Here is a 26,390-nt window from a genome sequence, read left to right as displayed (position 1 = left end):
TTGTCAAACACAGAAATTGCTTTATAAAACTTTACTCAAAGGAATGAACAGTAAGCAAAAAAGTGTGCACTCTGAATTGCTGTACTGAGAAGCATTTGGTTTATGTGTTAGCTAAGAAATACTATTTTGTGTTTATGTTCACTGAAGTATATTAACAGCTTAGGCTGTCTTTTTTTTTGTTGTGTTATGAAATTATTTAATAGTAAATGAATAGTGAAATAGAAAATAGTAAGATGAATAAAATATTTATATTGTTTTAACAGTTAAATCACAGAAGTTCTGCTCTTGTTTTTTTGGTTTAATTTGAATACTTCATATCTTGACAGGCTTATGTTTAAACATAATGAATCTTCCTGTGTTGTAGATTTTGAGTTCTGTTGGTATGAAAAGCCTTTCACTTAACTGAACACTTCGTTTACAGTTTTGAGTATGATTCCAAACTAGTCTTTTTTGAGAATTCAGTTTTGTGTATGTGACTTTTTCTCAGCAGTCTCCGTGACGTGATCTTACCTTTTGTGTATGTTAAAAATCTAGCAGAGTATCCAGAAGTAGTTCTAAAACTGTACTGTTGAATTTTTTGATATCTGGGTAATCGTAGGACTTTTTAATCTGAACTTGATAGGTATTTCAAAACCTGGAATTATTTTTAAGATTTTATAAATAAAAAAAGTAGGAAATCTTAGTGACGTTCAAATTACTTCTGCCAAAATTTGAGAGTTTTCACCAAGGTAGTAGTTGTTGAAATAGATGCTGTGCGGAGCATTTGTACGGCATAATACTGCATAAATGGCCTTGCCTATTGGTGAGTGGGCTGGTTTTCCAAACGTTCAGGAGAAAAAATTGAGTTGACCGCTTGCAAGGCATCACAGTTTATGTCTGTTAGTTACTACTGAAATAGTAAGAGAGTTGGTACGAGTTCATACCCAGATTCAAAAGTCAAATCAATTAGATGCTCAGTGGGAAGTGAAACTTAAGCATCTCTGCCCAGTTGGTCGCCTGTTCTATCCAACATTCCTGAGCAATATTCTTTCTGTATTTGACATTTCTCTGCCAAAAAAGCATTGGCACTAAATATTGGTGTCTGGTATTATGTTTGTTTCAAGTTTCATGGTCTCAATTGTGTGGCCAATTTTATAATCTAGAAACCGTATGAATGTTGCATTAAAACTGTATCATAAAATCATTTGTAAATACTGTCTTTTAGTTTAAAATATCTGGGATATTTTAAGGGAAGTTTTTCCTTAGTCATTTGAGGTTTTAAAATCATAATTAAGTTTGAGAAGATGAAAATTGCTGGTTTAAAATTTTGTTTTTTATTTCCTTGTGTAGCTATGTAGGAAACCTCTCCAGAGATGTGACTGAAGTACTTATACTTCAGTTATTCAGCCAGATTGGACCATGCAAAAGCTGTAAAATGATAACAGAGGTAAGGCCTTCCACATCCAAGGGGGGGTAACAAATATAATATAACTTAGTATAAAAATGTTGAAAATAAATGGAGCTTGGGGTTCTCTTGACATTATAGATAAGGTAGCTTTTTTTTTTTTCTTTTTTTTTTCTTTTTTTTTTTTTTTAGATCGATTGTATTTGGATTTGGGGATAACCTTTTGCAGAAGGGACTTTTTCAATCATTGAGTTCAGCCCTGTTCTTTTTCCAGTGGCCCTGCCATATCTGCGTATCTGTTCCACTAGCTAATGATGAGGTTCCACTTTAATTTAAAGGATTTTTGCCCCCTCTTTTCATCAGAACTGAATTGTTCTGATGATTAGAAACCTTATTATTTCCGATATGAATCCAGTCCAATTCATGGCTATTTTGGACTTTTTTTGACTTTATTTGAACATGAGTTTCAGTAATTTTCCCTTTCGGGTTATTACTTTTTTGAGTATGTGTGGTTGAACAGTCAAAAGTCCTTCAAAATAAGTTTTGCTTTTCCTGACCCCCCTCTGTGCCAGTGTGAATAGTTCTTTTCCTGCACCTGTCTGTTCTTAAATTAATTTTTTATGGAACAAAATGTGTATAATATTCCAGATTAGGTCGTTTGTACAAATTACTCGTAAGTATTAATGCTTTCTTGTCTCCATTGTAAATGCTCTGATGCATTTAGGATTGTTAGCCATTTCTGTGATGTTGTTGACATCTTCTAGTCAGAATGTCACTCCTTAATATACCACCTTCCTTCTGCATTTGTGACTGATAAACTCCTAGCAGGTAGGGACTAATCAGGACTTCTGGTGTTTAGTTCTTTAACTGGTTTTCTGTATGATCTCCTTACTCTTCTCCGAACTTCTTACAGCTCTTCCTACTAACTTGCCATTTACAGATATCCTAAGTGCAGTCACATTATTTTTACCAAGATCATCAATGAAAGTGTTAAATAAGTTTGGTCTCAAGACTCTTCTTTGAGGAACACCACTAGTAACTTCTGTGGTCTGCTTTTCCTTTCAATACAATGCTCTACTTTTTTGTCTTTAGCCAGTTCATTAACCACCTAACACTTGTTTAATCACTCTCACTGTTGCTCTGCCACATCTTCTTTTTCTAGAAAGTTACTGGAGAAAGATATCAGAATGTGTGACAGTGCATAGTTGTTAGTTTTTACTCTGAGAAAAGAGTTCTGATTGTCATATACTCTTCAGAGATAAGGTACTGCCGATTCACCCTTCAGCTGATCATGAGAGGTGTTAGCATCAATTTGATTTCTTGAAAAACAGATGAGAAATTCCAACACTACTTTTACCTTGATCCAAGTTTTCTGGTTTTAAGATTTTAAATAACCATGGAAATAAGATGTGAAACATCTGTATTAGCTGAATGTATAAGAAAAAGCTACTTGGAGCTAAATTCAGTCATGTATGGAGGCGAATGTACTTAGCTGACCTTAAAACCTGTCACCAAGCAATCTATCAAGAGTGAAGTTTTTAGATATTCTAGTACCGTTTACTCACTGCGCACTCTTTCTACCTTGGCTGCTCCAGAGTCATCTGACATGCTTCACAAAGAAAGGGTAGGGGCAGAAGAGCTAAATGAGACGAGAATTAATATTTGAAGCTAGAAAGGACAGTGGCTTTTCCCTATAAAATATCTAAGAGAGATGTTCTGTTACATCCATTAAAGTATGTGTACATTTCAGATCTACCATAAATTTTGTATTAATACTGCTCAAAACATGTTTTTAAATGTGGAGCAATTTGTTGTAGTTACTCTACAGTCCAAAGTGAATATTGAGAGAAAATAAAAGGGAGGACATATCTTGTTTCAGTTAAAGTAGCAAACCTATTAAAATAATACTGTCTACTAAACACCATAAAGTACAGATGTTAGTTATGCCTTTACCTGCATATTTTATGGAGTTTTAATATTTTTATATGGTTTGTTAGTGGTTCAATTGTTACTAAAAACAATTTCTTAAAATTAAAAGACATTTCAAATTAATGTTAAATCATGCTTACACCTTGAAATTGAGTTCCCAATTAACTTTGTGGTTGGATTCTAGAGTGGAATTGGCCTGCAGCTGTAATTCTGTGAAAGTCACAGCTATAACTATCAAAGTATCATATTGTCCATCCTCTAATCATCGTATTGTAATAAACTTTTCATAGACACTGGCTTATGTTTAAGTACTTCTTATCCATATATTATTATTACCTTCATCAGTCATGTTTATACCTGGATTTTTCCTTTTGTGTTTCTTCTCTTTAGTCAGTTGCATCAACTGTTACATGTCTTCACTCTTTTTTTTTTTTTCTTTTTCTTTTTTTTTTTTTGATAGATGATGTGGCATGAACATCAAGTGCGTAGAGATTACCAGTGTTTGTTTGGGCAATATATAATACTCATAGGGGCAATGTGGCTAGCTTTTCCAGGTGTCTTGAACACCTGCAGATGGAGGCATCTACAAAAGAGGCTCTTTCCTTGTCTGGACTAGATCTTAGCACTAAAACAGACTCCTCAAAATCTGATAGTAAAAGTAAGATGGATTTTAATTGAAGCATAAGCTGCACTGAATCTATTAAGACATCAAATGGATTTCCCAAATCTTGGTTTCAGTGCAGCAGTAAAGTAGTATGGGAGGAGAGGTGAATTAAATCTAAGCGTGTTGGGGCATCTGAGGTCAATATGCTTTCAGAGTACTTAATAGCTGTTGCCACTTAAACTGTATTTTTGTAATCTTGGGTATGTTTTCTCTCTGTCATCTGTTCATTTTGCATGTTGGAAATATTTAGTACTGAGAGTATTTAGAAGGACTGCTTAGGACTACTTCATCATTTTAGACATATGCAGGGCCATATGACTGGTTCATCTGTTAGATCTTTATGGCCTCCCTTGTCCAAATTCAGCTCCCTTGTTCAACTGAACTACGTTTGAGGACATACAATTGAGCTTTACAGAACAGAATTGGGATCTGTGTTCTGATACTTCATACCGGCGTGTATGGATATCAAAAGTTAAATAGTGGAACTGATAAAGTCCTAGTATTAACTTTAGTGCTAAGCTCTTCTTTCCACTGGGGGAAGTTGATAGCAAGAATGCTGGTAGCAAAGTAGTTGTTTACAAATTAGACCTTTTCGTATACATGCGAGAAATAATTTTAATTTGATTTTATATTATCGTTATTGTCTTTTGGTCCGTGAATTGTACATGCAACATTGTTAATGTAGATATTTTGGTGTAATGCTCCAGTTTTTGTACTCATGACATTTTTGAGACTGCTTAAATCCACTGTTAGAATGTTGTATTCAAATCATCACTTCCAGTTGATCAACTTTTCAGAAAACTTTTGCTTTCTTTGTACTTCAGTACATTTAATAACTCAATAAGCTTTGTTTGTCAATTAGTATTTTTAAAGGTGATTTGAAAGGCCAGTTTACAAAAACAGATCATTCCTGAGATTCAACAGTTTATTATTCAATTGATTAGTATCTCCTATTAAACTATTTTGAGTCCTTTTAAAGGTGTATTTCCCAATTATTAGTTAGGTGTAACATTTTTCATGTGAGACTGAGAATACACAAGCTCTAGGTGGCTGTCTACTAGTGATTCTTCAGGCAGATAAAAGGAAAGACTTCTGAAGAGGAAGAGAGAGAAGTTTAGAGAAGGTTTCTGGGGAACAAACCCTTCAGACTGTGTACATGTTAGAGGCAGAAGACAATTTTCGTTCTTCTTCTCTACTTTCTCACCCTTTTGCCCCTCTTCCTCCCCACCATCCAATCTGCAGATCATCTTTCTGGTAGTTGAATTGTTTTAAATTTAGTAGACTTATATTAAAGTACTACTAAGTACTACTACTATTATATTAGAATACTGAGCCCTTTTATAAAGTGAACTGTACTTCAGAAATTGCTAGACCTTTCAAGAAGTCCATCTTAGTAATTCTTAAGTGTAATTTCAAAGGCTATTTCATAAATCTAATGCAAATCATTCTTAAAGTTTCTAGCTATAAGTAATATATTTTCCTGGATTTTCTTCTCAGCAACCCGATAGCAGAAGGGTCAACTCTTCTGTTGGATTTTCTGTTTTGCAGCATACAAGCAATGACCCTTATTGCTTTGTGGAATTTTATGAACACAGAGATGCAGCTGCTGCATTAGCTGCTATGAATGGGAGAAAAATTTTGGGAAAGGTAAGTCGTATACATTGTAATCTTAGGTTAAGGGAAAATATGTTTGTGTAAAAATTAATAAAACTGTTGCATTAATTTTGATGAAGATGTTTACCAAAGTTAAATACTGTTAGAATAAGATGCTATTGATGGAAAAAATATATTTAGGAAACACAGTATCCTTACAGTTTGTGATGTTCTAAGTACTGCAGTCTTTCATATTGAAGGATGATTTGTAAATGTTAACAGTTGTAACCAACCTCTGAATGAACATATAAAACATATAAATTTTTTGAATTTATACTAAATCTTGCACTTATTTTCAGGAGGTCAAAGTAAACTGGGCGACAACACCAAGTAGCCAGAAAAAAGATACATCCAGTAAGTAAAGTAATGCAACAGTATCACTTGTGTGCACATATTTCAAAACATGTAATAACTTGTTATAAATGCATTTAAGCATAACTGTTTTCTTCTTCCCATCTTGTATTTAATAGCATTTTGCAAACTAATTCTTCTGTTTCTGCTTTACAACTGGGGAAACTGGAGTGGACAGACTAAATTGCTGCTGCACATCAAATGGAATCCTGGGCGTTCCTGGTTCCCAGTGCTGTATGCAGAGCATCGCTATCTCAGGAGTTAAAATTTTAGATAGCAGTTAAATATTTGATTAGTAAATTATTTATTTTCAGATCACTTCCATGTGTTCGTTGGGGATTTAAGTCCAGAAATAACAACAGAAGACATCAAGTCAGCATTTGCTCCTTTTGGTAAAATATCGTAAGTATCATAATCAATATTGCCAATATCAGTATTAGAGAATGCCATAGAAATTTGCTTCTGAATGAAATTCTATTTCTTATCTTTTAGATCATTTCTCTGATATGATTTTCCTTGTGTTGGGTGGGCAATAAAGAGGGATTTTTTTTGTTTTGTCTCATGTATCTATCACGTTTGTAAATACAGTAATTTAATTCTGTGCTCCAGTTTTTTTGAAAGCAGTATGCTTTTAACCTAATTTATATGCTAATATCCTTCAGGTTTTTATTAAAATTTAATTACTTTTTATGTGTGACTTTGTTGTTCAGAATGTGTACAGAATAGTGACTTGACTTAAAAGTGGTATATGTTGCATCTTCAACTTTTTATATGCATTTATACTGCATTTTATAGGTAATATAGAAAACTAGGTAATTACAAGAGTATAATCTTATGAAGCAGCTAGTTGTATAACTTAAGTTGTGAATGTTTAGAAAAAATAGTATTTATTTTTGAGATGAAATAAACTTTTCTAGATGGAAATGGTATGAATTAAGATTAATAGCTAAATGAAAGAACATTGGATTTACAATATGTGCACACTTCAGCCACTTAAGAGAAAGTTTCTTTAAACTTCTCAGAGATAATTCAGGCGATATAAAATCATCTGCTGTTTTAATTGAACATGTTTAACATTGCAAGAATCCTTGTAAGAGCTAAAGTATGTACGTCTGTAAGAGTACAGCTATAGAAAAGTTTGTTGATCTTCTATCAGTTTAGCTTTATAAAAATCCTTTAAAGTTGCACATAAGCATTGTTATACTACTTTACAGGAATATATTTCTAAGAACAAAAATTCTTATTTTTGTCTTGTTCTGTACGCATATTTTTAAATGAACCATAAATCTTATTTCTTACCTCTGCTATTTTGTTTATTTTGCTTTTTGTCTCTTAATGTGGTAAGTAGTACTGTTTAAAAATCAATATAAAGAGAATAATTCAGGTTTCTGTTTCTCAATCTATATTTATACCTGAGACCTGCAGTTTTTCTAAAGTCCAAGTCACAATTAAAAGTAATAGCATTCTGGTTATTTTGCAGAATTGCTCATAAGAATGGACAGGATCTTGAAGGCTAACTGCAAGGAACTGTGCACACTGGAACTCAGTTGTAGATTTTTTCTCATTTCTATTTATTCTTATTATACATTATTTATATATACATATTTTAGTATTTACATTTTAACATTCTATATTCAGTGCAGTTCTATATTTCCAATCATTTTAACTTACTCACTAAAATTTCTGTGTAAATTTGTTGTTTTCGTACTGGTGTGCTTAGCATTGTTGTTAGTTTTATTCTCCTTTCTTAAATTTCTGAAAATGTCAATTTTTCAAAATTTACAGCTGCCCAAACTCCAAAATGATGGTAGAGAATTGACCAAGAAAAATAAAGAAATCTGTTAACAGGCCATGTATGCCTTTTAATTCCTATTTTTTTCCTCTTTTTCGATTTTTTTAATATTTCATATATTTTGTATCACTAGGCAGAAGACATTTAACTATTTAGAAAATGCATGGTGAAGTAGATAGAATTGTTGCAGTAATTTGTAGAACAGTAAACTTAGAGGACCCTAGCCAATAGAATATTAGAAAAGGAAACTTTGTTTCTTTTGTACTTCAAATTTGAACTTTCTAGTTTTAGCCAGTATAGGTTATGTGGTTAGGTTGCATGTTTATTACATGTTATTTTTTGTCCTACTGCTTTTTTCTAACAGGTAAAGAAGCAATAGGGAGAGTTCAGGAATGACTGTAGTTTTAGGGCTAACTGAATTTATAAGAAAAAATTATGCTCACAATACAGTGTGTGTGGTTCCTTTTAGTTTTTATTTTGCAGGTTATTAATATTACCCTCATATAGCTGTGCTTCTTTTCACAGGGATGCACGGGTAGTTAAAGATATGGCAACTGGAAAGTCAAAAGGCTATGGTTTTGTATCTTTTTATAACAAACTGGTGAGTAATCACAAACTGGTGTAGATTTAAAGTTAAATTAAGTTCATATGGATAAGTATTTATGCAGACTCTGATTAAAGAAATGTCAATCTAAAGTCACTTTGGCAAGAATTCTAAGTATTAGTCTTTCTGTCATGTTTCTATAGCTGTAGATTTTCCACTTCTAGTTTTTCTTCTTTTTATATATTCAGTACATATCAGGCTGCAGAATCAATGTATGGATTCTAAATGTAATACTAAAAAGTACTTCTAAAACTTGTGTCCTGACTTAATGTTCATTCACCCAGTAGCTTTTTGGTTATGGCACACCCATCCTGAGATGCTGGTTTAAGGCCTGTTTTTAGTTTATCATCATCCTACTAGAATTGGGGAAGTGAAGAATGCTCTCAGACTTCAGGTATTCCAGTCAGAGGTCTTAATGCAAACCACAGTTATGAGAAAATAAAACTACTGCAACAAACTGGAACAGTTAAGACATGAGCTCCATTCCCTTTGCCATAAGTATGATCCTCAAGACTGGTAAAAGATTCATTAGAGCTTGTTTGATTTCCTAGTCTGTTTGTCATTTATTCATTATGTTTGGGAAGAAAAGGTGCTTGAATAAGTGACTTTGTTCTTGTCGATCATCTTTAATTTTTTTATTGTATTTATGCTTTGTCTTAAAAATAACACTCTGTAGAATTGGAACTTACGAGGATCAAGGTCCTGAATGATTTGACTTAGAGATGAGTCTGTTCTCGTAACTGGAAGCCTTCATCATGCAACAAAATGCTTGCCAGGACCTTTAAATTCTCTGTATGCTCCCTTTGTGCTGTAGATTTTCCTTCATAACCTTTGTGCTTTTGGAAAATCCTTTTCAATGTGTGTACCATTTTCTCTGCCTCTCCTCTTTCAAAACAGTTGGGGGGAAAAAAGTGCTTCTTGCAGTTTTAGCACACCTATTGCTTCCTTACGAGATGTTTCTGCTTACAGTGTGAATTTAGATACTGTCTTCTAATTTATGCACAAGTTAAGTTACTTGGGCCATAGACTCTTTTTCTTCCCCCCCCCCTTCATACAGTGACTTTAACATTTATAGAATTCATAGAAGCAGTCTACACTTGGACATAAACTGCGTATTTCCAGAGGGCAAAGTGGAAGAGGTTGGTGGGGGGACAAATAAAGGGAAACTGCAGGCCTAATCTATTTTTATCTTGTCATAGCTCAGTTTTACAGTTTCTTAATAACTACCATTCTGCCTTCCCAGAATTTGGGATTTTTCTCCTAAAACTTGGTCCATTATGCTGGGTTCATATTAAGATATATATAAAAAAAAAAAATCATGTTCACATCTTTTATATAAATATCTTTTGCAACATGCCCTTCATGGTATAAAGTTTAGTTGAGTTACATTTGAGCAATCTGTCAGTGAGGGATTTCAATAATTCAAAAATTTCCTCACTTTTCCTCTGTTACTATCAAATATACTTTTGCATATTGTATTTTTAATACAGTCAGTTGGCGAAATAGTTTGATTTTGTATAAGTAAACTTATTATTTCATTTCAGTAATTACTTCTGGCATATGGATGACTTTTGTGCTTTTTGGGGCAGTCATTAAATATTCTAATACAGGTATTCATTATATAAAGATAGAAGCCAAGCAGTCATACATATGCTATCCCATGTGTAGAAAATGGTAGGGGGATGGTCCAGCAAATCACTTGTAAGACCCTCTCTGTAACTGTTTGCTTAGATGTTATTTCATTTTGTCTGCTAGCTTTGTGGTTCTTCAGAATTTCAGAAACTTTTTAGTAGTTATTCATTTTGTAAATGGAATTAACCAACACTCTTTTTCTTAAAAGTTGCTGTACGTACTTGTTTGCATGTGTTAGCAATCTTAATTTTGATGTCTTTAGGATGCAGAAAATGCTATTGTACACATGGGAGGCCAGTGGCTGGGAGGCCGTCAGATCAGAACTAACTGGGCAACAAGGAAACCACCAGCTCCAAAAAGTACACAAGAAAGTAAGACCCTTCATATAATACTGTGTTGTGTTTGCTCTCTTGCATGTCACTGTTGTGTTATAGGGAGGAATAGACATAGTGCCGTGAAAATCATGTCACTTTATTAGGTATCTAACTTCTAGGTCTTAAAGAATAGATTTTTCTGATATATTAAGTCAACATGGTAGTGGTCTATTATAAAACATGGTATATGTTTAAGTGTACAGTTCATAGTTCTGTGCAAGGTAAGTATCTGAGATTCTGTGGTTACTGTTAGCTTAAAGCTTAAAAACAGCCTTCTTTCTTTATAGATAATACAAAACAATTGAGGTTTGAAGATGTAGTAAATCAGTCAAGTCCAAAAAATTGTACTGTGTACTGTGGAGGAATTGCCTCTGGGCTAACAGGTATGATTTCTTTTATTGCTCTTCTATTACTGAAGCTTTTTGGACACCAAGGTGGCTACTAATTCAAAAACTGTGTGTGTGTTGTAGATCAACTTATGAGACAGACTTTTTCACCATTCGGACAGATTATGGAAATAAGAGTGTTTCCAGAAAAAGGTTACTCATTTGTCAGGTATGGATAGAGAAACAAAAAATCTGTGATTTTAATGTAGTAACGTTTCATTGTTCTATATTTTCACTTGAATGAACTTCTGCTGTTACATTAAAAGCTGTCACCATGTGTTCATAGAAAAATTTGGAACTTCTTTTAAAAGTGGCCACCAATCTTTTTACCTGAGAAGATGAAAATCTGTGAAAGCAGATCTTTTTCTCTGGATTTCCTGTATGTATGGAGTCACTGTTTTTAATGATCAAGTAAAAGTACTATAAAACATAACATTCATTTGTTTTTGCATTCTTTAGATTTTCAACCCATGAAAGTGCAGCACATGCTATTGTTTCAGTTAATGGAACCACAATTGAAGGACATGTTGTTAAATGTTATTGGGGTAAAGAATCCCCTGATATGACTAAAAACTTCCAACAGGTAAGTACATTTTACACTTTTCTTTGTGCATTTTTGTGTTTGTATAACAAAAGCAACGGTGTATACCTGTAATGCCTTCCCAATCATAATAACTAAATTTTGTAGTAGTTTTCTTATGAAATTCCATGTTCTGTCTCAGTTATGTTCCAGTTCATTAAATTGGGCTAGTGATTTTTGCTGGAATATCTGTTACTGTCTTCTGGATATGATTCAAGATAGGGAGAAACTTTGAGGTAATTCTGATTCTTGCTGGTTTACTTACTAGCTGAATATCCAGCCAAATATTTAACTCCCCACCCCCATCCCCTCGTGCACGCACACACAGAGCCATTTTCAGTACAAGGATCTAGTTAAGGTGGCAGTGTTCTTGCTTATTTTTCTGATTTCACTGTTGCTAAATATTTCTAGCCAGTGTGGTTGATACAGACAATTTTGCCTTTAGCAGCAAAACAGGAATGTAATCAGTCTCTAGAACCTGGAGTACTATGAATTATTCTCTCTTTAGGTGGACTACAGTCAGTGGGGGCAATGGAGCCAAGTGTATGGAAATCCGCAGCAGTATGGGCAATATATGGCTAATGGGTGGCAAGTACCATCATATGGAATGTATGGCCAAGCATGGAATCAACAGGGTTTTGGAGTAGAGTGAGTAATTGTACTTAAATTTTCTGAATATTCTAAGAATGGTCAATGTGAGTTTCAGGCTCATTCGTTACAAGGATTGCAAAAGGTTTCAAGCCTTCCTAGGGGGATTCCCACATGCTTAAAGGTTGTGTTTAATGATTACCATGCACCAAGTAGTGGGTGTGTCACTCTGATCTATACTCAATAACACATTTTGTTCACATGGGTGTTCTGAGACTCAGGGTAACAAATAAACACCGACTCCTTTTATGGTAGAGTTTCAAATGATGGTCTTGTCAGGTCTCTAAAAACTGGTATTATTAACGTGGTGGATATTGGGAAAGTCTGAACCAGAGAGCTCAAAGTATTTATCTAAAAGATTCATAATTCTAGTGAATAGGAACTATATACTGACCTTTTAACTCCTGCAGTCGAAGAACTTGGGTGGGTTTTTAATACTGGATATCTTCCTGAAGTCTTCACAGCAACTTTCTACTTAAATAACTTCTCTGCTTAAATAGTTTTGCATTATCTATTTGTGTCAATTAAATTTACTAAGCCACGATAAACCTATCATTGGTATTCATGCCAGTTAGACTGTGGGTCTTTTTGCATTTCTCCATCACTGATGTTGACCTGAAAATGGACAGTCCTAGGAACATGGTTGTATTTACTAAATTACCTGAGATACACAAGTATGGTATGTCGTTGTCATTCGTTGAAATTTTTTGATTTTTTATTAATAAAATGTCATACTGTAGTTTCTTAAAATCAGAGTATAAATCCAGAAGAACTTGTGTATAGTTATTATTAAGCCATTTGTATGTAAGTGTAATTGTAAGTTCACTTGTTCATATTGAAATGGTCTTTTACACTTGGAATTTATTAGAAGTGCAGTATATTGATGACTTTGTAGAGTTAATTTGTTTTAAATGTTGATAGATTGCCAGATGATAAGCTCTTATAGATTATTAAAACCTGTGTAGTCCAAAGACTTCCTTTAAGGAATGGAATGTTTCAGAATTTGCAAGCTAAAACAAATTCTTCTGGAAGTTGTGTTCAGTTTGAGGAGATATATCCAAAACTGACAGACTTCAGCATGTTTTCTTAAATACTTTAAGCAGTGAGGTGTGTGTGTAAGTGCACATGCTTTTAGAGGTTCTTGTCCCATACAACTAGCATTCAAAGTTTGTGGGTGTTTTGTTTTTTTGTTTTTTAAACGCTTGTGATATTTTCAAGTCACATGTGTTGTACCCCTTATTTAATATAAAAGGCTTCTGAATTACTCATTAAAGAGAAAAAGAGAATGTTCTACTCTGGTATGAATGGTAGTGTAGGAAGTGGATTTATTGGTTTTGGTTTTTTTTAACCCGTCTTGTGAATAACTTGACTGGCTTGCATGATTTTTTTTCCTTTCTTTTCTTTTTCCTCCATTTTTCTGTTTCTTTTTAAGCCAATCTCCATCTGCTGCTTGGATGGGTGGATTTGGTGCTCAACCTGCCCAGGGACAAGGTGCTCCTGTAATACCTAACCAAGCTGGATATGGTATGGCAAGCTACCAAACACAGTGAGCTGGGACTCTGTTTAAAAGTGTGTATTTCATGATAGGCTGCAGTTTCCAGTGACACTCTGAAGACTGGAATGTAGACAATGAAAAAAGAAAATATTTATTTTAAAAATGGAAATGTTTGGAACCTTTAGCACAGCTTTGCTTTGGTGAAGGACACAAATGTCTTCTAGTTCTGCCTTTTTAAGTTTTTGTTCATGATGGATATGAACATGTTTTTCTTTGTGTACAAAAACTAAAATAAAGTCAATAAAGACAATTCTGACTACAAATTTTGATATAGTAGGAGAAGTGGCTAATCAATTTGATCTTTAGGTTACCATTCCATTTTTTTGGTTCTGTCTTCAGTGTTTTTATCACTGTGCTTTTTAAGAGAAATGACATTGAAAAAGAGCAAGTTGCTTTTATTTGAACACACATCCTGAAATAAACTGTGGACCAATCATTACAACCTATTAGACAGTATTGATTTTTCAGGAAACCTGTGGGCATCACTCAGAAAACATAGGCAGGTCTTGGAGTAATTTTTTAAAAAAAATATTTAATTTTTCTACATGTTTAAAGAAAACAAAGTCTGATACAAAGAATAGTTCAGTCTGAAATGAAAAACAGTACTGTCTGAGTTAGTTCATGTAACTTTTACTGTCCACATTCAGGCACATACTAAAACATTTCAAAGATCATTTGCTTATTAAGACTGTAGTAATTTGCATTTAATTTTGAGAAGCAAAAATGTTTTTGCAAGTATGTTGTTTGTATTCAAATCAGACAGTCATACTTGTGCTTTTACATAAAGTTTGAAGGTTACACATTGTAAATATTTCATAATTACAGTGTTTCAAAAGCATGCTCGAACATAGAAGTAGCAATGTAATTATTCAAAGTAATACTTAATATACTCTACCGCTTTAAATGCGGTAGATTGACAAGAATGTGCAAGACTGACATTTCCAAAGTTGGCTATTATGTAAAGTTACATAAAGTACTATAACAAAGAGCCTTAATTTTAATTTCATAAATCTTTAATGCATCACCTTTTTGTCATTAGAAATATGAATTTTTGCTTTACATTATTTGGTATGTAAATACCTTGGTTAACAACCTTGTAAACCTATTTCAAGGTTATTATAAGTTGTATAGTATCTTGAGTGTTTTGAAAAATCTTGATGTTTTTTAAGTCTAGAAATATTTTGCCCAAGAATTTTTTAACAAGATTGTTAAAAACATCTTATTTTAGAGAATATTCAATGTGCCATTTGGTAAATGGAGATGCAGTTGAAACAGTACACTGAGTTGTGACTTATTTTTAATTAAAAGTTTTTGTCTTTATGGGTGGTTTGCATGTGATGAACCTGTACAGAGGCTGGGTTGTTTGTGTACTGAGTGTGTAAATGGATAAATCATGAAGATGTTTAAATGGTATACTTGGGTTATTTCTGAATTATTTTATGGATACGTTGATATAAACTGCCTCAATAAATTTGAAGTTGAAAATGAATGTAAGTTAGATATAAGTACTGTGTTTTGCCTGTGACAGCTAGGGGGTGCAAATGTTTCAGCTGTATACTAAAATACTTTGAGGCAGGCACAGTTGAAAAATACAGGATTTGCAGTGGTAGTTCAGTGAAGCGAACTTGCATTTGAAAAGAAATAGAATGTTAGATCTTAGAGATTACAGTTTTAAGAGTGTTTGAGAAGCTTCTTATTGTATCTTTTCTGTTTCTTATCGTGCAGATGTTGCAAGTTAGAACAAGATTATGAAATGGAAACTTGCAGTTTTGTTAAACCCAGCCAAGTTGTGCAGATAACTACACTTAATGCTGTAGCAAATCACATGTGTTTTTTCTTCTACTTCTATTTGATGTGTTTAATAGTACCTTCACTTTTAGATCCAGGTTGAAAGTGAGATATTCTGGAAGAGAAATTTTAGTCCGTTGGCTGTACCTAGAGATATTTGTAACTCTGGGCTTCTAATGCATGCAATAATGACTGGAGTTAGTGTGGAACCATAAGCGCTTGTGATGACAGAATTGGCCCTTTATCTCTGTTTCTTCTTTATGGTATACTTAGCATTTTTCAACTCAAGTTAGGAATCTTGTCTACAGGACTCTTGTTTTTCTATAAATTTTGTATATATGTGTATATCTATGCGAGGATCGGCTTATACATTGTAGTTTGAAAAAAATTTCACAAGTAAGTCTGCATTTTTATTACACTTACCTGATTTTAAAAAAAATCACGAGTCACTAGATATATGAATTTGCAAGTTATTTTAGAATTTCTTTAACTTCACTTGAAATCTGGGGTTTCTACGTATGAATCTAGATGTTTGATGTATGACTGTTGTATTCTGGATGCATGCTGTGATATAAGCAGTATGTTCTTTAGGCGCTACTGAAGATTTAGATGATGCAAGTACATTGCCATATAAATGCCCAAATAAATGGGTGCAAGATTAAGGCAATGATCTTTCAGGATCTTAATGTACAGATCACCTTAAATCTGATTAAATAATATGCCTACTGCAGAGCTGGGCCTTATCTGGCCTGTATTTCAGGATGAAAGATAGGATATCCTTTCTCATTGAAGTAATTTTTTGTTGGTTTTTATACAGCTCTTCTTTAATGGTGATATTCTTCGCAGACTACTCAAGATACAGGAGTCTCCAGTGTCCTTTAAGGTTTCTGTAGCATTTGGATTACTTTCCACTTGGTAGCATTCATAAATGCATTGCTGACAATTTTTTGGCACCAAAGAGCCTCTTGCACCATACTGCTTTTGTGAATGACTGTTATGCTATTGTAATTCCTCTAATTACAGAAATCAACCACTACGTAACCCCTTACCACTAGGATTTGGATTTCAAAAAGCATTGATTTATCGTGGCTTAAGTTGATGCATACAACCTGAAGCAAGGTATAATCTGCATTTGCAGAAAATGTCCAATAAAAGTGAAACATGATAAAGGGCTTATCCTGTATTGTCATCTGTTAAAAACATTGTCTCTCTTTGCTGTAAAACTGATAACAGGTATACAAGGCTGATCTTGTAAACTATGCACTTGCAATCATGTAAAAAATGTTTTATTTGAAACTTTTCATACAAAACCATTTTGTATTTTGCAGAGTTGCAGTAGTAAGGCTGTAAATATGAGGTTACACATAGCTCTTAATCCTGCCTCCTTGTGTATGTTTGTTAAGTTTTCAAATATTCTTTCTGCAGGACCTTCCTCCTCACTCATTAAGAAAACTTCATGAGACAGCTATTCATTGTGTTGGAACTACTCCCCTCACTTCATTCATCAAAAAATTTTCAGTGACTGAGTCTTGCAGAAAACTGGTGATTTGGTGTTTTTTTTGTTTTTGTACACAAGGAAGCAGACATACTATATTGATATCATTAGTTCTGGCACTTCTTAATTATTTATTTTCTGAACAAGGGCACAGGTCTTTGTTTTAATCACATGGAACTGTTCCTGGTCAGCAATAAAAGATTTTGTTGTACTGTTCATATATTATAAGATATAGGCAACATTTTTTTTGGTGTACTTCAAAAAAAAAAAAAAAAAAGTGTAGGGTTTTGAAGGAGCTGCCTTGTTCCAACTTGAATCTTCATACGTAATTACAGATTGAGATATTTGAAATTTTTCTGGTCCGCTATTATAATCGCGAAAGGAAGGTGTTTTGTTGAAAGTGAATGGAAATTTATTTGTTTGTATGTGGGTATCTATCCAATGTTGGCAGATTTAGGGGTTTCACTATGCAATAATGTTTGCAAAGGCAAGACACTAGCAGGGTAGGTACTGTCATGTCTCATTTCAACCAACTCTTATGAACACAGTGGATTCTTAAAAACATACTTTTTTTTACAGTATTTATCGGAGAACAATGAAATCCTTTTTTTTTCTTTTTTTTTCTTTCCCCTACCATCAGTTCTACTCAAAGAAAATGCTGAAATGTTTACCATAATGTTTACTGAATGTTTTACTTTGAAAAGAGGCAGGACTTCAGGGTGCTGAGTGAACACTGATATTGTCATCTTTCTGGAGATGCATGCTGATCTAGATCGCAGATGAGATTGACATGCTTTGCTCACCAGTGTTTAAAGGGTAATGACTCTAATTTGATATCATTAATTATTTGAATACAAGTTTTTGTTGCTGAAATACACAGCTACTTATGGTTTAATTAAAGCTGATCTGAACCTTCTTGGTTATTGGGGTATTTCTGTGGTAAGAAACATTGCTCTATCTTGTATCTTGGTATTCAGGTTGTCAATAACACTTCAAAGTTCCACCAACAATCTTTTTTGTTTAGAAAAAAAACAGTGGAACTCTTTTGTCAAGGAATTCAGTGTAAATTGCATTTTCTGTAGTGATGGGCAATGATGTTTGAATATTGCCCAGTGCCTTTAAAAGCAAGGGATCAGTAGGCTTTTGGAGGAGATGAACTTACCCACTCTGGCACCTCCTCTTACTCTTCATATTGGCAGCTGAGAAACTCTTTATGAAACTTGGACAGTATTGAAAGCTTTGGTTCAGAGTTCTTCATCTCAGCTGGGGTGTGGTATTCCAGCCCACAGTACCACTTGCTCTCGTTTGCACAAACCCAGATTCTCACTGATCCCGGATGTTCAACAGCTATCTTTCCCCGCTGTTTGCAGGGGAAGGGGACGGAGGAGGAAAGGGGAAGCTTGACAATAGTCCAGATCTTCCAATCTTTGGGAAAAGAATGGTGAAATTGGGTGATGGACACGCCAGACAAGATAGCATTGTGGATGATGGAGCAGCATGAATGCCAAGTCATACTGTTAGAGACATTTAGAATCAGGACAGGCATATGCTGATACCACAGTGATATCCAAAGGGTTGTGAGCATTCAGACACTAATTTGCTTCATATCTTGCTGACATTATTAGCCATTTCAATTTTTGAGAAGATTTGTACATACTTAACAACCAAATTGGAATACCTCAGATGACTACACAAATGGAAACAGGAAACTGAAAGGAGCAAATTGAGATAAGCTACTGAATTTGTAGATCTTGGCATGATTTAGATCTCTTAGGTTAGCATTCTGTTATTTGCCTGAATTGACCCTTTTGTTCTTTTAACTGAAGTACTTTGAAATATGCATGGCTTCTGATTGAATGTCTTTCCATTCTTAAATGTGTCATTATTGGACCACGTCTAGGTAGTAATTGAATAAGAATCATATTTACCATATGAAGAAATGGCAGAATAATGTTTGTGTTTCCTAGATGAACGTTGACTTACCAGAGCCGAGTATGTAGCAGTTCAAATATGGATGGGTAATAGTGAAAAGTCACCATCTTCTGTTTCAGTAGCTAGGGTTTTTTTGTCCTTAAGTAGAGAATTAGCATTGAGGTGGATCTTCCTTGGTAGATGCTCTTACAGTTTCTTTGGCCCTTTCAATGAGGTAGATCTTTGTCATTCCACAAGTGATGTCTTTTCTCTAATGCAGGTTGTCAAATGTGGTGGGAAAGACCAATTCACAGTCTGACTAGTTCAAATCTTCCAGCTCTGATAATGCTTGTGGAGGGAGAAGGAGAACATAAAACTGATACAGCAATTGAAAAAATCTTAATTACTAAAGGAACTACTTAATTTTGCAGTATACCTTTGTAGAACCATTTCTGCTGAAGTTTTCCTTGCACCTGAAAGCATGAGGAGGTTACACGAGTACACCTTATACTGTAAAGATGGAATCAGCGTTTGAAACTGCTGTTATGTGCTGCAGCCACCATAATGGATCACTGTTATACTCAAATGCTGGAAATTTTTTTGTTGTGTTGCTGCTTGCTTTGTTTTAAATGCAAAGCTTGTGTTCTGTAGAGAATAAACCTCCTGTGTATTTGCAAATATTCAGAGAAGGCTGTGTCCAACATTATTTTTTGAACTCCTACTGTCTTGGTGTGAATTAGTGCTTCTTTCTTTCATTACAGAAGTAATATGCCATGGTTTTATAAGAGAAATTCCTGCTGCTGTATTTATGATTGATTATTTAAAAACATGGCTAATTTCAGGTGGACTTTAAAAAGTGAATGCTTCAAACACATCGTTCCTAGCTTAATCTTACCCCCTACTCTAAGGATTTATGTGGTCCGTGGAATAAGAATTTTCCATGGAACCCTTCTATTTAGTTCCTTAAAAGGGGCATTCTTAGAAGGCAGAAAGTTACTGTAAGACTAAGTATGGATGTAACAAGACATTGCTGCAGAAGTATAAGAACTGTTCATACCTATCGCTAATATATTATGAAACAGTTAATACCTGAAGTCAGAGGACCAACTTGGACATTACTGATTAGTCTGGTAGCATTGTAGCTGTATTTGTTATACTTTGTCACTCAGATTTTAACCAAGAAACATGATCAGTCTGTTTTTAAGATGTACAGCCAGTACAGAAGGTGATGCTTTATGCAGGTTGACTTCTTACAACACTCTTTTGGACACCTTCTTGTTCTATGGGGCTTTAAAAAATTGTATAGAACCTGTCCATGAAGGTGTATAAATGGAAATTTGGCAAGGTGTGCAATGTTTTGCTTTAAATCCATTTTACAAGGTTACAGCATCTAGCAACAAGTATCTGACAGAATTTGCACAAAAGTAGAAAATTAACACTATATCTAAATGTTTCTGCTGTAAAATCTTAGCTAGAATGTATTGCTGGATTTCCCTCTTTATGCATGACTTCTAGCTGAAAGAAAGGCAAGATGCTATCTGGGTAGAAGTATACTAGCTATCATTTCAATTTTTCTGTGTGAATATTGCAAGGTGAATGCTTAGTGTGTTTTATATATCACGTGTCCTACTCTGAGTCTATTGACCCTGTATAAACAAGTATTCTTTCATACTATTTTCATTGTAGAAAATACAAACTGATACTTGAATTGTTTCCCTGGGCTGGAATTCAGTTACTGTTAAATGTATGCATCTCTCACTCTGCAACCATCTATTTTGCCGTGTTTTTCATTTTAATTATTTGTTTTTAGTCAACAGATAGACCTGACTCTTGTGTACAAGGAGCCAGTCTGTAGCATTTATGTCTGGTTTTTAGCAGAAAGATATACTCTGGCTTCAGGTATCAATGTTTATGTTCTTGATACTGACCTAAAAAAGATGAAGAATGCTTCCTGTGCGTTACGAAAATTTTTGATTTCTTGTGTCTGTAAATGCTTTAATATCTGCAAATAGATTTTGAAAGTATGTTAAACACCTTTTTTGTGTCTTCAGATTTGAATCAGACTGGACATGATTCACTAAATCTGAGGTGTCTCATCCCCTTCCTCCCCATCTGACAAATAATCCAGAGGGCTTTAGAATGCTTTTAAGGTTTTGATGTTGATATGTTAATTGATTTCTATTTTAGTGTATGAATATGGTTTTACTAAGTCAAAATTTCTACTGTTTTACCAAATCAAATTTTTATTGCTGTGAAATTGGTTCTCAAAGACCAATTTTTTGCAACTGAAAGGTGACATACCTTTTTGGTTTGGAAAGGAAAATAAAGTGCCTTCACCTTAATTCCTTCTTTTTTATCTTTATAGACTAAAGTTGAAGAAACTGAAGAAGTGATTTTTATCAGTAAGGTTATTATCAAACTCAAATATGCATTTAATGCTGAACTAATGCAGTGTTTTTGCTTCCTCATTGGCACATGCAAGGAAGAACATAAAACTTCATTTAAAATTTTTTTTTACCTACATACATTGCGAGCTCTGAATTACTTGCTCTTATTTTTTTCAGTGCAGTTTATGGAGAGGTCCAGATATGACATTATATACCTGATGCATAAGATATAAGTGCTACTGGAATTGGTTAGCCTGGAATTCAGTTTCTGCCCATTTAAATATCACTAGTAGATTTGTATAATCTGTATTTTGGCACATATAAGACTGTTGGGAATTGGATGTGTTCAGGAATACAGAGATGTTCCACAAGATTAGGGAGATAAATTGATCGTGTAGACCTCTGTGTACTAGAATGTAATACAAAGCAGTGAGTCAGAGCTTTCTTTAACTTTGAAATGAGGGATGCTGGACAAATTCCCCTGTTCCCCCCTGATTTAGGCAAGCTTGAAATAGAATACAGTTTTCTACCTGGACTTTCTTCAAAGCTGTATAATACTGTGTACCTTACAGGAAGGATATGTTTCTATTTTCCACAGTGTGTATCTTTTGAAATAAATGTTTTGTTTCCTATTCCTTTACTCTGAGAGTTGTGAATTTTCTGAGAGCAAATGCATTTAGCTAAGACGTGCAAAACTTTATCTGAAGCTAAAGATTGCTTTCTGGTTTAAGGTTAATATTACCAAAAATGACTCTTGGCTTTAAAATGGAAAAATAACAGATCTCAATGATAAGAGATTATATTGCTGTCTCCAAAAGACATAGGCTTGGCGCAAAGCCACGCTCTAGAGTATTCTAGCAATGAGCTTATTGCTGATTTCTTTGTGTGTAAAATATGAATGCATAGGAGCCAGATTTTTTTTAAAGCTCAATACTTTAAGTCCCTGTGGGTTCATGGTACTCTGTGTACATTTCAGCATTGGCTTACTTAGGAGAAAAAAATCAAAAGCTATGTTTGCCAACCCATAATGAACACAAAGATATGTTTGATAATGTAAAGCCAATAGAACTATTTTAAAAGCCTGAAACCTGTTTTTATGTCATGAACCAATGATATGTGGACAGTCTGTGATTTTTTTGTATGCACTGTCATGGATTAAAATGCCTTGTGTTCTCTGGCCAGAATATAATTTTCAGTTTGGCATTTACTCCTTATTTTCTGCAGCTACATACAATATTGTCATATGAGGCTACGTTTGCCCATCTGTAGAATGGACATGAACATACCACTTTCTATTTAAATTCATGTAAAAATATACTTGGGCAAAATGCTGAACTGTTAGCAATATTCTAAAAGTAGGTTAGAATTCCTTTGAAAGTTATAAAATATTAGTAATGTTTGGTTTTGTTTTCTGAATCTGTTTTAATGGTGAGGATGAAGTGGTTAGTCCTTGGGTTAAGAAAATGAACTTTCTTGGAAATCAATATCAAATAGCGTGCTCATTTGCGGGAAACATCATCATCTGGCACTGACGTCTTAACAGCTGAAAAGACAAATCACAAAACAAGATCATTGGAAGGAAAAATCTCACAGGGATGTCCTGGCTTCAGTAGTGCAAACAGGAAACTTCTAGTAGAAATTCCAGTGCATGGGTTTTTGAAGCTCAGTGTATTGTCCATTTCACCTTTACATTTAAGCTCAGATTTCTTACAGAGTGTACTACATGCCCTGGCAATGAAAGTGGTGCATGGGGCCAAATGTGCTGTAAGTCTTGTACTAGGTTGAGGGAGCCAGAGGACATTTCCAGATGAGAAGAGAATATGACAGGCAGCCAGAGAGCATGCTGAATCAGCAGATCCTACTGCTGCAGCTCTGCTAAGAGAGCCGTTCCTGGGTAGCTGGCTGAAGGGATGCTGGCAGCAGAAAGGCCATTTGCGGGTACGAGTGTCACCTCCAGAACAGGAGGCTTCAGTATAATGTAAACCAAGGTCTGTGAATCTGCCCTTTAATGTATAAAATAACACTTGTGCAGTGCCATGTTCTTGGAGTGCTTTAGAAACAAGTGGAGTATAACTGGAAAATAAATTGTAAACCTTAGAGTTACTGTTGTGTGGCTGTCTAAAGTTAGATTCTAAAGGATTTTTAGTGTAGCCTAGAGAGGAGTTCTCAATCTTGAAGACCTCTCTTCATTTTAAATAAAAGTTTCAAATCTTGTGTTTGGGGCCTAATTCTAGTCTTTCAGTAGTATAAATAAGGAGTACCTCTACTGAATGCAAGCTGTGGTGTAGATGAAATTAGGTCTTTAAATCATGTATCAGGTTTCTAATAGTCTAATTGCTGGTGATTAGTTTTGAGTCTGTGAACTGGAAATTGACCTTGGAATGAACCACACATTTTACAAATTTTCTGTAACAATATTCATAGTTCCTTATGTTCCAGAATAGGTTTTTTTAATGGAGATGTTACTAGCAGTATTAGCAGTACTAAGCAGTACTATTTCCATTTGTCTTTGAAAGGAACTATTTGCATATAAGTCCATAGATCCCTCTTCAGAATACAAGTAAAATCATAAAATAGAATCTCTTTGAAAGTGCGGATGTTTCAAACAGTTTTCTGCCTTTTTGGGTGTCTTGCACATCCTCATTTTCCACTTTCCAGTGTGTTCTTACCAGTGTCAACAGTAAGCTTGCCTAATGTTATCCAAACTTTTAATCCTATCCTAACATCAGTTAGGATAATGAGCAATCCAAAGTCTGGTGCTACACAATATACTAACAAGTAATGTATGTACAGAATGGAGGGGGGAAGGGAGATGCAAAGCTCACAAAACCTATTCTGTTCAGTTTTAAGTGAACTTTACTATTTCAACATAGTTCAGTAGATATTCAGGAATATAAACTGAACATAAAATATAAGCAGATGGTGTGATTTTATTGACTAAATGTATCTCTAAATTTAAGTGTATTTCAGTTTTAATGGTACACAATTCTTTAGATTTAAGTGGAATGTCTTAAATACATGGAATGCATCTTCTGCTGTTATTACCTGGTGTAGCCTGGGTTCTTAAGGGAAAAATGTGTTTGACAGCCAAAGGTTATCAAACAAACCCATGGGTTATGTTAGCTTAACTTTTAAGGGATGGTTTTGACCTGTGAGGCTTAAGGAAGAGTGGTTAAGAAACCTTTTGATGCACAGTCTTAAAAAATCAATTAAAGAATGTATAAATTTGGCATGCAGGCATTGGCACTTCATGCATTAAGTCGTAATCTAAGTTGTATGTGGCAGTATACAGGTATTGTATTTTATTCATGTAAAACATGGTACACCAGCATTTTTAATGTTAAACGTCTGGCTCTATAAAGCGTGAATTAACACCACTTTTCTATTTTGATTAGAATTGGGCTGGATGTTTTTGGTTTTTTTTATTATGCATTGTTCCTCCTGCAGGCAGAATCAGAGCTCTGAATGTTTTTTACCATTAGGGCTTCTGATGTACAGTAATCTCTGTGGAAGCTTGACACTGGCCTTCTAAAATGCATAGTTAAATGGGTGATTAAACTATTTTACTTGGAGTAGGTATAAGGTAGAAACAATCAGTGTGCATCTTTATGGAGAAAAAGGTTTTTTGGTGTTTGTAGTTTTAGAAGCCTTTTATTTTTAACTAGTTCTTTAAAGTAATTAACTAATACTTTATGTAATGCTGCTGTTACATACCTGGGGTAATAATATGCCTTCCCTACTGCTTGGCAAACTTAGGAGCCTTAGTGTCAATGAAGATGTCACACGAAGAAGAAGAAAGTAAGAAGAAAGGGTGCTGCAGTGTCTTTGCTTCTTGCACCAACAGAGTCCATTAATCTCCCTAGGACTCTGCTACCTATGCTATAAAGGAGGAAAAAGACAAAACAAAAATCCCCAACAGACCAACTGTGCCTGAATATCTCCACCAAATTCACCTTGAAGGAAAATTCCTTCACGTCACCAAATCTAATGAAGAACTGAATCTTCGGTATACGAATAGAATACGCCCCCCCAAAAAAAGAGGCATCTGAGTCATTAACAGAATAGGCACTCTAGTGCCCACTTCAGTATATTGTATCTGCAGGAGTTGCCTGATTGCTAACATTTTCAAGAAAAAGGGGGCGGGGGGGGGGGGGGAAATCTTGGAAATGAAGTTTGGTGCCAAAAGGGAGGGGGGGGAAATAAATCTCTTCCGGCTTTTACAGATAATCTGTGGCAGACCTGAAGTACAGGTTTAGTAGAACATAAATACAGTGCGAATGAACAGATGGTTTCCTTGAAACTTCTTGGAGATACCAGTACAAGAATGTTATACTATAGGCACAATCTTTGATCGCCAAGAATTCTCATGTTTTATTATGTACTCCCATCTTCAAATGTATGAAGTTTAGTATTAAAACAATTCAGATAACCTATTGTCAATAGATTATCCTGAAGATTATTATGTCTTCCCAGGAATATTAATTCTTTTAATTTAAAGACAAAATGTTTGGGTTTTACCTGACTCTTACAGCAAAGAAATAAAAAGAACTGTTGCCATCTCTGCTGCCTCAGTGTAAATGTACTGCTCTGAAATATCTAGCATACTTACATTTATGGATATGACTGAGAAGTCTTTTAAGAGTGTGTGTCCAAGTTGTCGTCTTCTAAACCTGGCACAACATAATCGCTTTTGTTGCCTGTAAAAGTAACCTCACTGTATGACATCAGTGTTTCTGCTGGCTTGATTCTATGGACCTAACTTTACCCTCTGCTGTTCTGACAGTTGCACTGAAACGCTGTCTTCCCAATATAATACTGCCTCTTTCACGCATCTGCCTTGAAATCTTTGCCAGGTAACACAGATTTTGGCCCTGGTACTCAAGGCAGACATGCGGTATTGTACAAGCCCAGTCACTTTAGCTGGAAGGTACTGTGCTATTATTTGTTTTGGAAGCACTGACGCAACTTATCCTTGTATTCAGTGTTCCTGGTTTCAGCAGTTCCCAAGCATGAAATCATGGCCTTATGGGCCTAAGTGGAAAATATCCATACATTTCAATGAGTTGAGTCCATCCACATTCTCACTATGAATAGAGGTAGTTAAAAACATAATACTATGTTTTCAGGACTGGATTAGGCCTAGGCTGACCTGTCTGCCACTGATGATTTTTGTGCTTTTTAGCTATCAGTGCTATTTTCAGTGAGACTTGAGCACTCCCGCTGGGAGTCCAGTGGGCCTTAACCTCCCCCTAAAGTA

At 34.7% G+C, this 26,390-nt stretch overlaps 1 protein-coding gene across 8 annotated transcripts in view; it reads left to right on the top strand.

The window, feature by feature from the left end:
* TIAL1 (TIA1 cytotoxic granule associated RNA binding protein like 1) overlaps positions 1-21,773 on the top strand; it is a 28,167-nt gene extending 6,394 nt beyond the window's left edge. For 3 of the 8 annotated variants that reach the window (XM_064514305.1, XM_026105538.2, XM_064514307.1), the window contains 11 exons: positions 1,330-1,426; positions 5,526-5,624; positions 5,930-5,984; positions 6,296-6,383; positions 8,299-8,374; positions 10,272-10,380; positions 10,671-10,766; positions 10,854-10,938; positions 11,229-11,352; positions 11,858-11,997; positions 13,430-21,773. In XM_064514305.1, the coding sequence (XP_064370375.1) occupies positions 1,330-1,426; positions 5,526-5,624; positions 5,930-5,984; positions 6,296-6,383; positions 8,299-8,374; positions 10,272-10,380; positions 10,671-10,766; positions 10,854-10,938; positions 11,229-11,352; positions 11,858-11,997; positions 13,430-13,547 (1,087 nt within the window). In that variant the 3' untranslated portion in view covers positions 13,548-21,773. Of the gene's footprint in view, positions 1-1,329; positions 1,427-5,474; positions 5,625-5,929; positions 5,985-6,295; positions 6,384-8,298; positions 8,375-10,271; positions 10,381-10,670; positions 10,767-10,853; positions 10,939-11,228; positions 11,353-11,857; positions 11,998-13,429 lie in introns of all 8 variants that reach the window. The other 5 variants (XM_064514304.1, XM_026105537.2, XM_026105539.2 and 2 more) reach the window with 3 other exon arrangements.
* The last annotated feature ends 4,617 nt before the right edge of the window (positions 21,774-26,390 follow it).

This window comes from Dromaius novaehollandiae, chromosome 6, assembly GCF_036370855.1.
Source record: "Dromaius novaehollandiae isolate bDroNov1 chromosome 6, bDroNov1.hap1, whole genome shotgun sequence".
NCBI lineage: Eukaryota > Metazoa > Chordata > Aves > Casuariiformes > Dromaiidae > Dromaius > Dromaius novaehollandiae.
Note: the sequence above shows the minus strand (reverse complement) of the source record. Positions and strands in the feature narration are given on the sequence as shown.